The 17,650-nt window shown below is 56.4% G+C and overlaps 2 protein-coding genes across 18 annotated transcripts in view; both read left to right on the top strand.

Moving 5' to 3' along the window:
- LOC105486911 (dedicator of cytokinesis 6) overlaps positions 1-5,099 on the top strand; it is a 62,798-nt gene extending 57,699 nt beyond the window's left edge. For 7 of the 11 annotated variants that reach the window (XM_071086582.1, XM_071086583.1, XM_071086581.1 and 4 more), the window contains 9 exons: positions 87-218; positions 309-323; positions 1,683-1,814; positions 1,915-2,004; positions 2,292-2,528; positions 3,366-3,509; positions 3,596-3,702; positions 3,949-4,110; positions 4,855-5,099. In XM_071086582.1, the coding sequence (XP_070942683.1) occupies positions 87-218; positions 309-323; positions 1,683-1,814; positions 1,915-2,004; positions 2,292-2,528; positions 3,366-3,509; positions 3,596-3,702; positions 3,949-4,110; positions 4,855-4,897 (1,062 nt within the window). In that variant the 3' untranslated portion in view covers positions 4,898-5,099. The remainder of the gene's footprint in view (positions 1-86; positions 219-308; positions 324-1,682; positions 1,815-1,914; positions 2,005-2,291; positions 2,529-3,365; positions 3,510-3,595; positions 3,703-3,948; positions 4,111-4,854) is intronic. The other 4 variants (XM_071086584.1, XM_071086580.1, XM_071086587.1 and 1 more) reach the window with 1 other exon arrangement.
- A 1,729-nt stretch (positions 5,100-6,828) lies between these two features.
- The window catches only part of LOC105473260 (KN motif and ankyrin repeat domains 2), a 36,171-nt gene continuing 25,349 nt past the window's right edge, over positions 6,829-17,650 (top strand). For 2 of the 7 annotated variants that reach the window (XM_011727270.3, XM_011727075.3), the window contains exons 1-4: positions 7,135-7,211; positions 8,863-9,069; positions 10,086-10,201; positions 10,526-11,737. In XM_011727270.3, the coding sequence (XP_011725572.1) occupies positions 10,165-10,201; positions 10,526-11,737 (1,249 nt within the window). In that variant the 5' untranslated portion in view covers positions 7,135-7,211; positions 8,863-9,069; positions 10,086-10,164. Of the gene's footprint in view, positions 6,989-7,113; positions 7,212-8,862; positions 9,135-10,085; positions 10,202-10,525; positions 11,738-17,650 lie in introns of those variants that run through there. The other 5 variants (XM_024789573.2, XM_011726998.3, XM_071086589.1 and 2 more) reach the window with 4 other exon arrangements.

The raw sequence follows: 17,650 nt of genomic DNA, 5'->3' as shown, positions 1-17,650 counted from the left end.
AGAGGATCACAAGGGAGATGGGTAGACAGGAGCACAGTGGAGAGGGGAAGACAGTTTGGGGAATCCTGACCCCACCTCACTCTCAGGGTGGACTCTACGAGGCGGTGAATGAGGTCTACAAGAACCTCATCCCCATCCTGGAAGCCCACCGTGACTACAAGAAGTTGGCCGCGGTGCATGGCAAACTGCAGGAGGCCTTCACCAAGATCATGCACCAGGTGGGCCCAGGACCCCCTCCCCAGACCCCACCCTCAGCCCCACTCCTCATCCCCAGGGATCTGCTGACCTTGACCCTTCTCTCCCGACAGAGTTCCGGCTGGGAGGTGAGTCAGCCTCAGTGGACAGCCACCTGCCTCTGGGACCCCCGTGATGACTGGCCAGCAGCCATCAGTGAACACCAGGGGGCGCCAGAGGAGCATGGCCGCTGGCCATTGGGGCTGGGGCTGTGGCCACAACGCACCCACCCCATCACTTCCCTCCCTTCCCTAAAAATGCACCACCCCCCCGCCCCAGATCTCGAGGGCAGCTTGTGACTCACCCAGCTGGGAGCTCTCCAGAGACACCCCTCCCTCTGCCAGGGCCAGCTTGGTCACTGCAGGGGGGTGGCAGGGTGGCTCTGACTCCCTCATGGTCTCTTTCTCATCTCTCCCCATCTATCACATGGCTCTCCCTATCTTGGTATCTCTCTCTTAGTCTCTGTCTCTCCCTGCGTCTCCAGCTTCCAGCCTCCCCCAGGCTCTCCTCTGCTCCTCGTTTCTGGTTAATGTGTCCCCCCGCTCCAGCAGCACCCCCCCCAATCCCGCTTCTTCTCTGCTTAGGTCTATTTTTAGGCATCTCCTAGTTTGGGGAGAATGTTCTGGCCAAAGATGGCAGAAACCCAGAGCCCAGGCAGGCAGGCCGGGTGGGAGCTGGGTGGGGAGGGCAGGTCCTCTTCGCCCCCACCCATCTCCCATCTCTGATCTCTCTCCCCACGGAATGATTCTCACGGGGCAGTGTTAACCAGGACCCTGGGGGTTGAGGGAACTCTGACCTCTGACCACTCCCATGACATTGTCTCTCTGTCCCCCACACCTCTGACCCCACCATGTCTGCCCCACCCTCCCCGGATCGGCCTTGGTAAGTGAACATCCAGCCATTCCACTTCCTTTCCAGTCATGGGGTGGTGGTTTTGGGGTGGTAGGGAGGGGGTTCCTTCTTCCAAACTTAGGGCCGGGGACAGGAGCAGGGGAATGCCATGGAACAAGGGAACCAGGGCCTCTGTCCTAGAGTGAGAGACAGCCATCCCTTCCCTCAGCCATCCAAGCACTTATTGGGCACCTACTGTATACCCATTCTTGCGGGCATCGGGGCACGGGAAGGAGAATGCCCTAGAACAAAGGAGTCAGAGCCTCTGTCCTAGAGTGAGAGGCAGCCATCCTTCTCCTCAGCCATCCAAGCATTTATTGGGTACCTGCTATATACCCTGTCCCATGGGCATTAGGGACACACCTGTGAACAATACAGCCCCAGTCCTAACTTCATATTGCAATCCATGCCCCGATGTTCTCAGGACCCCCTGCCTGTGCCCACGCCTGGATGTTCTCGTGGTCCTCACACTCCCATCCTGATATTCGAGACCCCTATCTCTGGGGCAGGCAGACCTCCAGCAGGGGCCTCCCGGACAACCACACCCTTTTTCACAGCTCCAGCGCGTGTTCGGGACGTATTTCCGCGTGGGCTTCTATGGCGCCCGCTTTGGCGACCTGGATGAGCAGGAGTTTGTGTACAAGGAGCCATCGATCACGAAGCTGGCAGAGATCTCACACCGGCTGGAGGCATGTCCTTGTGGTGGGGGGTGGAACGGGGCATGGGGCTGCCTTGGGGCTGGAGTAGGGGCTGTCCCTGGGTGGCCCCGAGTCAGCCCTGTGTCTTCAGGAGTTCTACACGGAGAGATTTGGCGACGACGTGGTTGAGATTATCAAAGACTCTAACCCTGTGGACAAGTCCAAGCTTGACGCACAGAAGGTGGGTCCCCCGACCATTTCCCCAAAATCCTAGATCCACAGAGACGCCAAGTCCTGTTTCCTGGGGACCCTCAAATCCTCTTTCTCTGGGAAACCCCAAATCACATTTCACTGGGGGACCCCAAAACCTGTTCCTCAGGGGATTCCCAAACATCCGGACATAGGAAGACCTGGAAGTGACAAAGTCCCCAGATCCAGGGATGCCCAGATTCCCTCTCTCCAGGCACAGGGCCTGGGCTGTGCGTGCCGGGGCTGTGGGACCCTCCTCACACCTGACCCTGCGCCCAGGCCTACATCCAGATCACGTATGTGGAACCGTACTTTGATACCTACGAGCTCAAGGACCGGGTGACCTACTTTGACCGCAACTATGGGCTTCGCACATTCCTGTTCTGCACGCCCTTCACGCCGGATGGGCGCGCACACGGGGAGCTGCCCGAGCAACACAAGCGTAAGACGCTGCTCAGCACCGACCACGCCTTCCCCTACATCAAGACTCGCATCCGTGTGTGCCACAGGGAGGAGGTGGGTGAGGACCCTGGGCCTAGAGGGGTGGGGAGGTGAGGGGACAACAGACCCTGGGAGGGGAGGGGAGGGAAGACACAGGGACCCAGACCCAAGGTGGCCCATGGATCTCAGACACAGAGAGGGGTGGCACAGGGACCCTAGACCAGATCCCCAGGGAGGAGAGGGGAGGAGACCAGACCCAGGGACACCTGGGAGACAAGATACAGGGACCCCAGACCCAGCGTGGCCCAGAGATTCCAGACCTAGAAAGAAGAGGCAGAGGGAGCCCAGATCTAGGAAGGCCCAGGGAGGAGAGGTGTGGCCCAGGAAGAGATCCAGGTACCCCAGAACTGGGCGGAGAAGATATAGAGACCCTGAATTCCAATCTCTAAACTGAAACCTCCACCTCCAGACCCAGGAGGACCCAGGGATTCTAGACTCACAAAGGGGAGGCACAGGGACTCCAAATCTAAGAAGGCCCAGGGAGGAGACGCCCAGGGATCCCAGACCCAGAGAGGAGACGTGTGGACACGCTAGACCCAGAAATTGGCTCATGTACCCCAGAACCAGGTTGGGGACCCCAAACTCCAACTTCCGGTCTCAAACCTCTACCTCCAGACCCAAGGAAGTCTGGAGACCCCAGATGTAAAGCCACTAAACCCCAGGGCACCAGACGCAGCAGACCCAAGGCTGGACCCCCCCCAGAGTCAGACCCAGGAAGGACCCCAGATTCTGGTCATTGCCTGGGTTCTTGGACCCCTCTTGCTCCCAGCGGGGTCTGAGCTGCCCCCGACTGGCTTCGATCAGGACCTCCTCAGGCCCCAGTGAGTGCACACCCCTCCCCTCACCCCATAGACGGTGCTGACGCCGGTGGAGGTGGCTATCGAGGACATGCAGAAGAAAACACGGGAGCTGGCCTTTGCCACCGAGCAGGACCCACCAGATGCTAAGATGCTACAGATGGTGCTTCAGGGCTCCGTGGGGCCCACCGTGAATCAGGCACGGCTGGTGGAAGGGGGATGCAGGCCGCATGGGGGACTCCAGGTGCCATGCAGGCTGGCTCACCAGTCCCTCTCACCCCACAGGGTCCCCTGGAGGTGGCCCAAGTGTTTTTAGCAGAGATCCCGGAAGACCCCAAGCTCTTCCGGCATCACAACAAACTGCGGCTCTGCTTCAAGGACTTCTGCAAGAAGTAGGCGCAAAACCCCGCAGGAGGGGGCTCGTGCCTGCCTAACCTGCATAGACCTGCTCTCTGCCCACCTGATCTCCGCATGGCTCCCCCATCTGCCCGATTCCCATTAAGTCCACTCTCCCAACCTGACCTCCTATTGCGGGTCTTTCCGCAGGCCTGGCCCCGCCTTACGGATGCCCCCACCCCTAGTCTTGCTTTCAGTCCCGTGTGCGAGTCTCTTAGCATCTCCCACCCTCTGGCCCTCAGATGTGAGGATGCGCTGCGGAAAAATAAGGCCCTGATTGGGCCGGACCAGAAGGAGTACCACCGTGAGCTAGAGCGCAACTACTGCCGCCTGCGGGAGGCTCTGCAGCCCCTGCTTACCCAGCGCCTGCCCCAGCTGCTGGCACCCACCCCACCTGGCCTCAGGTGCCTGAACTGGTACCCCCCTCCTAGAGACTAGAGAGGGGATGCAGAGGCAGACCAGGACAGATACAGGATGGGGGCTGTTGTACATGTACACAGCAACATGTTTCCTGGTAGCTTGGACTTTGTTTGACTTTGTTTTGTTTCTGGTTTTTTTTTTGAGAGAGTCTCCCTCTGTTGCCCAGGCTGGAGTGCAGTGATACAATCTTAGCTCACTGCAACCTCCACCTCCCAGATTCAAGCAATTCTCCTGCCTCAGCCTCCTTAAGTAGCTGGGATTACAGGCATCCGCCACCACACCTGGCTAATTTTTTGTATTTTTAGTAGAGACAGGGTTTCACCATGTTGACCAGGCTGGTCTCGAACTCCTGACCTCAGGTGATCCACCCGCTTTGCCCTCCTAAAGTGCTGGGATTATAGCATGAGCTGCTTCAACTTTGCATAAGCATCTGAATAAGTCATCCAGATGTACAAAGGCAGGGCAGGCTCTGAGCCGTCACTTCCCAGATACATGAATTCATCTTTCTGAGCCTCAGTTTCTACATCTGTAAAATGAGGATGATTCATACCTTCCGTGGTGGACTACAAGAGAGAATCTGAGAATCCCACAGCAGGATCAGGGACAGGAGAGACCCCAGAAGGATCCTCGAAGGAAGAGGAAGAGGAAGAGGATGAGGATGTGGGCTGGGAGGTCTATGGAGTTGGGGGCCCCACGGCCATGCTGACCCACCCTCATTCTTTTCCCAGGAACTCCTTGAACAGAGCAAGTTTTCGAAAGGCAGACCTCTGAGCCCACAAGGACCAAAGCTGCACCTAGAAGAACCAGCACCCGGCCCTCAGCTATCTGTGCTGCGAGGGGAGTCTCCCCTGGTGCCCACTGGGCTATGGGGTGACCACATTGTACTCGGTGCTGGGCCCTTTGCCCCTGTGTCCCCATCTGTATGCACTGATGCTTCCTCCCTTTTTTAATTTAAAATGGTTTTTATAAGCAACCTGTGCCATGTGGTGCAGTCACTAGGGGCTGGGTCACATGCTCATGACATGCTCACAGTCCACTGCCCCACATCCACACATCCTGCATCATCAATGGAGACACCAAGAACATAGTGGGTGCCAGGGACATCATGGTGACAACAGACACAAATTCCTGCCCTTGTGGAGCTGACGTTCTAGCGGGGAAGGCAACACACAAATAATGTCACATGCCTACCGGGAATAATAATACCTGGTTCTTGTTTCTTTGTTTTTAACAGACAGGCTCCCTCTCAGTCCCCCAGGCTGGAATGCAGTGTCACAATCATAGCTCACTGCAGCCTCAAACTCCGGGGCTCAAGCCTCCTGAGTAGCAGGGATCATAGGCACATGCCACTATGCCTGGCTTTTCTTTTTCTTTTTCATATGGAGTTTCGCTCTGTCACCCAGGCTGCAGTGCAGTGGCGCAATCTCGGTTCACAGCAACCTCCACCTCCCAGATTCAAGTTATTCTCCTACCTCAGCCTCCCGAGTAGCTGGGATTATATATGTGCACCACCATGCTCGGATAGTTTTTGTATTTTTAATAGAGAGGGGGTTTCACCATGTTGGCCAGGCTGGTCTTGAACTCCTGACCTCAGGTGATCCACCCGCCTCAGCCTCCCTAAGTGCTGGGATTACAGGTGTGAGCCATTTCTCAGCCCCAGGTGGTTTCTTTTTATTTTGTTTTTTGCAGACATGGGGCCTTGTCACATTGCCAAAGCTGGTCTCCAACTCCTTGGCTCAAATAATCCGCCCACCTTGCCCTCCCAAAGTGCTGCAGTTACAGGCATGAGCCACTGCGCCTGGCCTATTTTCACTTAAAAATTTTTCTTGTAGAGACAGGGTCTTGCTATGTTGCCCAGGCTGGTCTGGAACTCCTGAGCTCAAGCAGTCCTCCTGCCTCGGCCTCCCTAAGTGCTGAGATTACAGGTGTGAGCCACCTCACCGGCCTAATAATATTTATTAAGCCCTTGCTGAGTGGCTGGCTGTGTACTAAAGGGCTCCTAGAAAGATCTCTGCAAAAGTAGGACACTCCATTTATGAGACTTTTTTGTTTTTGTTTTTGTTTTTTTTGAGACTGAGTCTGGCTCTGTCGCCCAGGCTGGAGTGCAGTGGCCGGATCTCAGCTCACTGCAAGCTCCACCTCCCGGGTTTACGCCATTCTCCTGCCTCAGCCTCCGGAGTAGCTGGGACCACAGGCGCCCGCCACCTCGCCAGGCTAGTTTTTTGTATTTTTTGGTAGAGACGGGGTTTCACCGTGTTAGCCAGGATGGTCTCGATCTCCTGACCTAGTGATCCGCCCGTCTCAGCCTCCCAAAGTGCTGGGATTACAGGCTTGAGCCACCGCGCCCGGCATTTATGAGACTTTTTAACCCGAGGGACCTCCTTCCTAATGGTTAGGCCCCTTCCCAATGATTAGTGAATCTTCTCAACACTCCTATCAGGTAGCTAACATGATCATCTCCATTTTACAGATGGGCAAACTGAGGCACAGAGCAGCAAGTTTGGTGGGTCTGGGATGGGAGTCCAGGTCTGGCTGGCTCCGGCGCCCAGGCCTGTGCAGCCTCCCCTCTCGCGCGGCGGTCACGCCACCGTGTGCCAGGCTTGCGCTGGGCCGCGTCCAGCCCTGGGCCGCCTGGGGGAGGGGTGACCTCCCGCCGCCGCGCCCCCCCGCGCGCCCTCCCCTAGCTGGGCCCCGGCCAGCTCCACCCCCTCCTGCCGCCGAGCCGTTCCGCCCCCCGCAGCGGCCCAGGGACAGCCGGCGGTGGGGGGAGGCCGGCGGGGGGGAACCCTGCTTTGGGGACTTAAGGAGGGAGGAAGGACGAGGCCGGACAGCCCGGCGCGCACACACACACCTGCTGTCCAGGTGAGATCCAGTCTCCAACTAGCGTCTCTGCATCCCCACCCCCCCACCGCGGCCTGGGCGCCCTGGCGGCGGGAGGGGGCGGGGCCGACTGGAGGGGCGGGGCCAGCAGGAGGGGGCGTAGTGCGGGCGGAGCCACCTCCGAGGGCCGGGCGCCCAGGCGGCGGCGCGCGCGAGGACGCTCGGGCGGCGGGACGCAGGGAAGGCAGCGGCCGGAGCGCGCAAGGCGAGTGGGACCCGGGGCTGGGTAGGGGTTCAAGTCCGGTTCGGGGATCGAGTGTGCACCGCCCCCCCACCTACTACCCTACCCCCCGCCTCCAACCCCGGGACACGACTTCTCTGGTCTCAACGAGCCGCTGCCTCCAACTCCACCTTCTATGCCCAAACTTTCCAGACTTGTACTGTCTCTGCCCCCGCGTCCCTGCTCCCTCCCCGTCTATGACCCCATACCCTCATCGATTCCTCCCAGTACCCCCATCGATTCCTCGTGCCCTGCCCGTCTCCCCTGTCCTGGCTCCCCTCTGCCCCCTCTCCCCTGTCTGTGTCCCCCTTTCTGCCTCTGCTCCCCGCCCGGCTCTGCCCCCTCCCCGCACTGTCCCCCCTCACCCTCCTCCGCGGCCATGCCCCAGGCGGCGGGAAGGCGGCCGGGCGTCCGGCCGGGCTGGGCCTGGGCTTGGCGGCTGGGCCGGCGTGGGGAGCGGCAGCTGTTTGCCATTAGCCGGGGATCCACAGGCCCCGCCCCCTCCCTGCACGGGGCGGGGTCCTTCTCGCCGCCCCCCAACCCCCCGAGTTTAGGGCGGATAGACCCCCCGCGCTCCCGCCACCTCCAAGATGTGCAGGCCGGTCTTGGGTGGTGGGTTGGGGAGACCCGCGCCCCTTCCCTGAACTCCCTACCTGTCCCCTCTTGTAGGCTCCAGTCTCTCCATCTGTGTCTTATCCTGTCACCCCTTCCCCACTCCCCAGGGGTCCCATAGCGAGAGAAGGGTTTCAGCCACAGACATCCATCTCCCCCACCACACCCCCTCATCTCCTTTCTCTTCCCCTTACTAGGGAGTCGCTGGTCCTGATCGAGGGCGGTCAGATGACTGAGGACCCTCAGACCTCAGTCTTCATATCTGGGAAACGGGTAGAGATATCTGGTGTGGAGTCTGGGGGTGGTGACTTGGTGGGCATTGGCGGGATCCACCAGCCTTAGGTTCACGTTCAGGCCCAGCTACTTCCCCGTGGCCCCAAGGATCCTAGGCAAGCCACTGTACCTTTCTGTGCCCTCTGCATCCCCTGTCTGTGAAACGGGATAACTGCCCATCTCATGGAATTGTCACGACAATTAAAAGAGTTGATGTTAGGCTGGGTGCGGTAGCTCATGCCTGTAATCCCAGCACTTTGGGAGGCTGAGGTGGGTGGATCATCTGAGGTCAGGAGTTCGAGACCAGCCTGACCAACATGGAGAAACCCCATCTCTACCAAAAATACAAAATTAGCCAGATATGGTGGCACATGCCTGTAATCCCAGCTACTCAGGAGGCTGAGGCAGGGGAATTGCTTGAACCTGGGAGCTGGAGGTTGTGGTGAGCCAATATCATGCCATTGCACTCCTGCCTGGGCAACAAGAGCAAAACTCCGTCTCAGGAAGAAAAAAAAAAAAGAGTTGGTGTTATTATTACTGTTACTATACTATTTGCCTGGCAGCACCCTCACTCCCCTGACCCCCTCTCCCCCTGACTATTCCAATCCTGCTCTAATCCCACTTGCTCCCTGTATCTCCATCTCTTTTTGGTGGCCAGAAAATATTTTCAATCAACTTCCTGTTGCTCAGGGGCGAGTCTCCAGGCAAATGGAAAACCAAATTTCCTGCAATTGGTGACCATGTGTTCCAGGTGTTGAAAGACAGAGAAGCGAAGACAGAAACGTGGAAAGACAGAGAGAAAGACACGGAGAGAGACGTAGAAGGACAGAGACGTGGAGAGAGACACAGAGAGACAGAGACGTGGAGAGAGACACAGAGAGACAGAGACGTGGAGAGACACAGAGAGACCTGGAGAGAGACAAAGCAAGACAGGACAGGAGAACAAGGACAAGCTCAGGTGCCCCGGAGCCCCAGCCCTGCCTTCATGCCCAGCAGGTGCCCTACCTGGCCCATCCTCCCAAGGTACCTACTGCCCCTGCACTCAAAGGCCAGAAAGGATTCACTGATGGCGGGATGGGCTGGGGCCTCTGCAGCATGATGGCTGGAGGTCAGATAACAGAAAGGACCGGCCAAGTTCAGACGGGTTATACTGGGGACAAAAGAGCCCTGGCCAGCCTCCAGGGCTGAGGGGGGTTTAGTGAGAGGCTCTGATTGTCCCTCCCTTTTGCAGCCTCCAGGCACCCCGTCTTACTTCCTCCCCTCCACCCCCAGGACTTCCTGGGCCTCCACCCGGCCCTTTATCCCTACTGCGCCCCTAAGCCCAGACGCATCCTAGGCAGGCAGGAAGTTCTGTGTAGCCCAGCAGTGAAACTGTTTATTTTTAGAGAAAATTGTTTCCATAAAGGGGAAAGGCTTCACTCCTAGCTGCCTCCCCAACTTTCCCTACCCCTTCCCCCCTACCTAGTCCAGGCCTGACCCAGCTGTCAGCTTTGGGGTCACTGGGTGTCCCCTTCGCCATGCTTTGCTTCTCTTTGTTCCCCTCCATCTCTGTCTCCTCAGATCCTTGCAGGAAGATGAGGTTCCCGTCTTCCCCAACCCCTTAGCGCCTCAACCCCCATCCTTCCCTGTGGCCAGCTCCAGGCCTGGGCTGAGGGGAGGGGATGCAGGAAGGGTGGGGCCTGTTGGGCTTGGGGCCCCCCAGCCCCAGAGCTATGTGGAGGCCGGGCTGTGGGAACAGCTGGAGCCTGTCCAGGGGCTGGACAGATGTTCATGCAGGCAGTGAGGTTTGGTTTCTTTGTTCCAGACCTGCGGTGCGGGGGGAGCCCTTCCGCAGCCGGGCCGGGTGTGCGTCTATGAGTGGGTCCCAGACCTGGGTGGGGGGTTGGGTGAGCCAGAAGTGGAGGGGACTGGCCCCATCTCCTTCCCTCCCCCTACAGACTCCTAACTCCCGGTGCCATGGTTCCCTTTCCCCAGGTAAGCCTCAGTCAGTGCTGCAGGCAGTCTGACTCGCAGTCCCTCAAGTGACTTCCAAGGAGCATCTGTAGACAAGAAGATGGCCCAGGTCCTGCACGTGCCTGCCCCCTTCCCAGGTCAGGGGACTCAGGGAAGAGGGCCCTGCCCTGGGGAGCTTCAGTTCTGGAGGCCTGAGGGGCCGGGGACTCTGCCCTGGGGACTTTGAGGGTGGGACGCAGCCCAACGATTAGAGGTCTGAGGGAGGAGGCAGAGTCCTGCCCCGGGTGTCTGATGGGGAGGCACAGCCCTGCGCTGGGAGGGTCTGAGAGCAGACGCGGTTGAGTACCAGGTGGGCTCCCATCTCTTGGGCAAATAAACCCCAACTCTCCCCAGGCATCAGTCTTCACCCTGAGTATGGGGACAAGAGGATTCAAAGGTCCTGGTGTTTCTCCCACCCCCAGGGACCCCTGGCCCGGCCTCCCCGCCTGCCTTCCCTGCCAAGGACCCCGACCCACCCTACTCTGTGGAGACCCCCTATGGCTATCGCCTGGACCTGGACTTCCTCAAGTACGTGGACGACATCGAGAAGGGCCACACGCTGCGACGCGTGGCGGTGCAGCGCCGCCCCCGCCTGAGCTCGCTGCCCCGTGGCCCTGGCTCCTGGTGGACGTCCACTGAGTCGCTGTGCTCCAATGCCAGTGGGGACAGCCGCCACTCAGCCTATTCCTACTGCGGCCGTGGCTTCTATCCTCAGTATGGTGCTCTGGAGACCCGCGGTGGCTTCAATCCGCGGGTGGAACGCACACTGCTGGACGCCCGTCGCCGTCTCGAGGACCAGGCGGCCACACCCGCCGGCCTGGGCTCCCTGACCCCCAGTGCGGCCGGCTCGACGGCCTCCCTGGTGGGTGTGGGGTTGCCACCCCCGACGCCACGGAGTTCGGGACTGTCCACGCCGGTGCCTCCCAGTGCTGGGCACCTGGCCCACGTGCGAGAGCAGATGGCGGGTGCCCTGCGGAAGCTACGGCAGCTGGAGGAGCAGGTGAAGCTGATCCCCGTGCTCCAGGTGAAGCTCTCGGTGCTCCAGGAGGAAAAGCGGCAGCTCACAGTGCAACTTAAGAGCCAGAAGTTCCTGGGCCACCCCACAGCGGGCCGGGGCCGCAGCGAGCTCTGCCTGGACCTCCCCGATCCCCCAGAGGACCCAGTGGCACTTGAGACCCGGAGTGTGGGCACCTGGGTCCGAGAACGGGACTTGGGCATGCCTGATGGGGAGGCTGCTCTCACTGCCAAGGTCGCTGTGCTGGAGACCCAGCTCAAGAAGGCACTGCAGGAGCTGCAGGCAGCTCAGGCCCGGCAGGCCGACCCCCAGCCCCAGGCCTGGCCACCGCCAGACAGCCCGGTTCGCGTGGATACCGTCCGGGTGGTAGAAGGGCCACGGGAGGTGGAGGTGGTGGCCAGCACAGCCGCTGGCACCCCTGCACAGCGGGCCCAGAGCCTGGAGCCTTATGGGGCAGGGCTGAGGGCCCTGGCAATGCCTGGTGGGCCTGAGAGCCCACCTGTGTTCCGCAGCCAGGAGGTGGTGGAGACGATGTGCCCAGTGCCTGCTGCGGCTACCAGCAACGTCCATATGGTGAAGAAGATTAGCATCACAGAGCGCAGCTGTGATGGAACGGCAGGTAAGCGGTCTCAGGCGGGGAGAATGGCTGGGGGTGGGGGGGCCCTCTTTCTTCCCATGGCTCATCCTGGACCCTCAGAATGCCAGGATCCAGACGGGGTGCTGTGGCACATGCCTGTAATCCCAGCACTTTGGGAGGCCGAGGCAGGCCTCTTGAGGTCAGGAGTTCAAGACCAGCCTGGCCAACGTGGTGAAACCTCATCTCTACTAAAAATACAAAAATTAACCAGGTGTGGTGGCACGCACCTGAAACCTCAGCTACTCAGGAGGCTGAGGCAGGAGAATTGCTTGAACCAGGGAAGCAGAGGTTGCAGTGCCTGTAGACCCAGCTACTTGGGAGGCTAAGGCGGGAGGATTACTTGAGCCTAGGAGTCACGGCTGCAATGAGCCGTGATTGCACCACTGCACTCCGGCTTGGGCAACAGAGCGAGACTCTATCTCTTAATAACAACAACAGCAAGATATTTGTGCACCTGGATCCAGCCATGCCTGAAGCTGTCATCAGTTACATAACAACACATTTCCTTTTCACTGCTTAAACTGGTCCAAGATTGATTCCTGCCACTTACTGAATAAACAGGGAGGATTTCTGCCTGGTAAACCAACAGCCTTGGGGAACTTTCCCCCAAATACCTCCCGCTTTCTGGATACTGACAAAGTGGCAGTCACCTAATTTCTCTGCATGGTTGCTACAGCCCTGAGGTTGGCTGCACAATTCTTCTCCTTTTGTGGATGACAAGACAGAGACTCTCTAAGAGTTGGAGTGATGTGTCTGGTGGAAGAAAATTAACGAGTGCCGTGTTAATTTTTTTTTTTTTTTTTTTTTTTTTTGAGACGGAGTCTCGCTGTGTCTCCCAGGCTGGAGTGCAGTGGCGTGATCTCGGCTCACTGCAAGCTCCGCCTCCCGGGTTCACGCCATTCTCCCGCCTCAGCCTCCCAAGTAGCTGAGACTACAGGCGCCCGCCACCACGCCCGGCTAGTTTTTTGTATTTTTAGTAGAGACGGGGTTTCACCATGTTAGCCAGGATAGTCTCGATCTCCTGACCTCGTGATCCACCCGCCTCGGCCTCCCAAAGTGCTGGGATTACAGGCTTGAGCCACCGCGCCCGGCCAATTTTTTTTAATTTTTTGTAGAGACAAAGCCTCATTATATTGCCCAGGCTGGTCTCAAACTTCTGGGCTCAAGTGATCCTCCTGTCTTGGCCTCCCAGAGTGCAGGGATTACAAGCATGAGCCACCACGCTGGCCTCAGTGCTCAGGTATCATCAGGAATCTAACTTGATGCCTTTCATTTTTTGTTTACCCTGGGAGCTTCTCTTTCAGGCAGGCAAGGGAAGGTGACCTCACTGCTCCAGGCATCTGTCTGTTCCGTTTAGTGGAGAGGGAGCTCCTTAGTCCAAAGAGCACCAGTAAAAATCCCAGAGGGGGCCCTCATTGGCTGGCCTGGGTCATGTGCCCATTGCTGAGCCAATCACAGTGCGGTGTCCCTGTCTGCCTAGCCATGGACACTGGGGGTAGGGGAGCCCCACTCAAGCCCTGTGGCCTTTGAGGAAGGAAGGGGGTGCTTCCGAGAGGAAGTACTGAGTCCTGATGCCAGGAAAGGGGATGCCGGCTGTGCAGAATGTCAGCTGCTGGGTTGCCCTGAGGTCCCTGGGAGAAGCCACCCAAATGATTCATAATAATGACAGCTGGGCCGGGCACGGTGGCTCATGCCTGTAATCCCACACTTTGGGAGGCCGAGGCAGGCGGATGGCTTGAGGCCAGGAGTTCAAGACCAGCCTGGCCAACACAGTAAAACCTTGTCTCTACTAAAAATAACAAAAATCAGCCAGGCGTGGTGGCACACACCTGTAGTCCCTGCTACTCCAGAGGCTGAGGCAGGAGAATCGCTTGAACCTGGGAGGCGGAGGTTGCAGTGAGCCAAGATCACACCACTGCACTCCAGCCTGGGCAACAGAGTGCAACTGTATCTCAAAATAATTAATAATAATAATGACAGCTGGCCAGGCATGGTGGCTCATGCCTGTAATCCCAGCACTTTGGGAGGCAGAGGCAGGCAGATCACTTGAGGCCAGGAGTTCAAGACCACCCTGGCCAACATAGTGAAACCCTGTCTCTACTAAAAATACAAAAATTAGCCAGGCGTGTTGGCGGGTGCCTGTAATCCCAGCTACTTCGGAGACTGAAGCACAAGAAATGCTTGAACCTGGGAGCCGGAGGTTGCAGTGAGCTGAGATCATGCCACTGTACTCCAGCCTGGGCAACAGAGTGAAACTGTGTCTCAAAAATAATAATAATAATGATAATGACAGCTGTTCTTCTTGAAACATGGTCAGGGAGGCTCTGCCAGATGGGTTCAAACTCATGCGGTGTGATACTGGGTAAGCAACGTCACCTCTCTAGCCCTAAACATCCCTATCTGTGAAGTGGCATGATAATGCTCTCCGTCTTAGAGAGGTGGAGAATTTATGAATTAATGCACATGGTTTAGTACTGGTTGCTGCTTCTGCTGATAATGTTCTGGTCAACCCTGTTTATACCTGGGGAAACTGAGGCTTGAGGAGATTCATTTGTCCTGTGTGACACAGCCAGGAAGTGGCTCAACTGAGCCAGTATCTAAACCCAGGACATCAAGCCTATTATCCTAGCACTTTGGGAGGCTGAGGTGGGTGGATCACCTGAGCTCAGGGGTTCAAGACCAGCCTGGCCAATATAGTGAAACCCCGTCACTACCAAAAATACAAAAATAAGCCGGGCATGGTGGCACACGCCTGTAGTCCTAGCTACTCGGGAGGTTAAGGGAGGAGAATTGCTTGAACCTAGGAGGCAGAGGTTGCAGTGAGCCAACATCGCGCCACTGCACTCCAGCCTGGATGACAGTGAGACTCCATCTCAAAAAACAGAAAAAGAAAAAAAGTAAAAATAAATAAACCCAGGACAGCTTGAATCTGCCGCAGAGCTCGAAGGTAGGGCCCAAGTTCTCATCCCAGCCTCGAATGTCAGGTGGCCAGAGCCCCTACCAACAGACCAGAGGGCACAGGCTGGAGGGCACGGACCCAGCTGTGTTTTCTCGCCGGCCCGTGTTGTTCCTGGCCAGCTCTGGACACCACCCGCCTGTTCTATGTCTATCCCAAACACCCAACCCTGAGGTTCTGGCCCCCTGCCAGAGGCTCCGCCTGGCTCAGCCTCGGAATCTCTTGAGAGGCAACCACCATTCCAGACGTGCCTCCCAGAGCAGCTGGGAGGCCTTCTGCCTGCAGGACAAACAGACAGAGCGATGTCCACCTTCTTTGCATGCAAGCTGCTGCCCTGAAAGTTCTGCCTGGAGTCTCATTTTATTCCCTTTTGCTGCAGGTAGCCCCAATCTCTGCCTTGCTTGGGCTGAGCTGGAATGTCTTAATTCATTTCTATATCTTCTTTTTTTTTTTTTTTTTTTTGACGGAGTCTTGCTCTGTCGCCCAGGCTGGTGTGCGGTGATGCAATCTCGGCTCACTGCAACCTCAGCCTCCCGAGTAGCTGGGATTACAGGCAGGCACCACCATAACTGACTAATTTTTGTATTTTTAGTAGAGATGGGGTTTCACCATGTTGGTCAAGCTGGTCTCAAACTCTTGACCTCAGGCGATCCAACTGACTCGGCCTTCGAGCATGATTTAATCTCTCTGTGCTTCAGTTTCCTCATTTGCAAATTGGGGGTCCTGACGGCACAGTATCACTGGAATAATGTGAGGCTTTAATATGTCAATTTGGCTGGGCGCAGTGGCTTATGCCTGTAATCCTAGAGCTTTGGGGGGCCAAGGCAGGAGGATTGCTTGAGGCCAGTGGGTCGAGGCTACGGTGAGTTGTGACCACACCACTGCACTCCAGCCTGGGCAAGACCAATCTTGTGGGTGGGAGTAGGAGGGCGAGAATCAATTCATGTCAAGTGTTCACCATGCTACCAGGGGTGTGTTGATAGTTGGTGCCGAAGGTCAGCTCTTGGCTCTATAGCCTCTCAAAGGAGCATCTTTTTATTTCTGAGATGGAGTCTCTCACTGCTGCCTGGGCTGGAGTGCAATGGCGCTATCTCAGCTCACTGCAACCTCCGCCTCTCGGGTTCAAAAGATTCTCCTTGTCTCCGCCTCCCAAGGAGCTGGGATTCCAGGCGCCCGCCACCACACCCAGCTAATTTTTGTGTCCTTTCAGAAGAGACGGGGTTTCACTATGTTGGCCAGGCTGGTCTTGAACTCCTGACCTCGTGATCTGCCGGCCTCGGCCTCCCAGAGTGCTGGGATTACAGGTGTGAGCCACCGCACCCGGCCTCCAAGGAGCCTCTTTGAACAAAGACGTGAAAGGAAAGAAGTCACCAAAAGAGGTGGAAAAAATAATGGTCCAAGGAGGAGCACAGCAGGGACAAAGGCCCTGAGATAAGCAGAGGCTCGGGCTTATCAAGGGGTTGAACAAACTGGAATGAGCTACCGCACCCAGCCTAAATTTAAAAAAAACAAACTTATTTTGGGCCAGGTGTGGTGACTCACGCCTATAATCCCCACACTTTGGGAGGCCGAGGTGGGCAGATCACCTGAGGTCAGGAGCTCAAGACCAGCCTGGGCAACATGGCGAAACCCCATCTCTACTAAAAATACAAAAATCAGCCAGGCGTGGTGGCACACACCTGTAATCCCAGCTACTTGGGAAGCTGAGAAAGGAGGATCGCTTGAACCGGGGAGGTGGAAATTGCAGTGAACTGAGATCGCATCGCTGCACTCCAGCCTGGGTGACAGAGTGAGACTGAGACTCCATCTCAAAAAAAAAAATTGTATTTTGGCCTGCAGGAGTCCAAAACTGAGTTCATCTCATTCCTTAGCTCCTGACAACCATCCACGTTAGCCTGCGCAGACCACTTTTCTTGTATTATTATTTTTTCACCTTCAGCCTCCACCTTCACCCTTCAATGCTAAAGGTCAGTAAATATTTTCACTTTGGCGGGTCATACAGTCTCTATTGCACTGATTCAACTCTGCCTCCGTTCTTTTTTCCTCCCCACTTTATTTTTATTCCTTTTATCCTTTTTGTTGAGATGAGGTCTCACTATATTGCCCAGGCTGGCTTCAAACTCAGGGACTGAAGTGATCCTTCCACGTCAGCCTCCTGAGTAACTGGGATTACAGGCGTGTGCCACTATGCCCAACTTTTTCTGGTTTTACTGACGTATACTTAATATGCCCCAAAAATGCACATATTTAATGTATACATTTTTGAGTTTGGTGCTTCAGTGCCTTCATTTTGCAGTTGCAAAAGCAGCCATAGACAATATGGAAATGAACGAACATGGCCGCATTCCAATAAAACTTTATTTACAGACCCTGAAATTTCTATTTCACATACTTTTCATGAGTCCCAAATTAAATTCTTCTTTCCCATCCATTTAAAAATGTGAAGACAGCACCCACGGGCTGAAGCTCACCACCCTCCACTCTCCACCATCAGTGCCACCCCCACCCCATCTAATACCATTCCTTCCAATCCACCTTCCAGAAACTTATTTAGACATTTGAGTGTCCTTGAAAAATATGCCTCGTTCGTGTTTCATTTCCTTAAATGGTGGTGTGCTTCAGAAAAACAAAAATCTCTTTCTGTTTCTTATTTTTTCCTCTCCTTACGCTATTTTTGAACTCTCCACACTGATGTTTGTAAATCTAGTTTGTCACTTTTTTTCTTTTTTTTCTTCCTTTTTTTTTTTTTTTTTTTGAGACGGAATCTCACTCTGTCGCCCAGGGTGGAGTGCAGTGGCGTGATCTCTGCTCACTGCAACCTCCGCCTCCCAGGTTCAAGCAATTATCCTGCCTCAGCCTCCCAAGTAGCTGGGATTATAGACATGCATCACCACGCCTGGCTAATTTTTATATTTTTAGTAGAGACGGGGTTTTCACCA

This window comes from Macaca nemestrina, chromosome 20 (assembly GCF_043159975.1).
Source record: "Macaca nemestrina isolate mMacNem1 chromosome 20, mMacNem.hap1, whole genome shotgun sequence".
NCBI lineage: Eukaryota > Metazoa > Chordata > Mammalia > Primates > Cercopithecidae > Macaca > Macaca nemestrina.
This window is presented reverse-complemented; position numbering and strand designations above follow the sequence as displayed.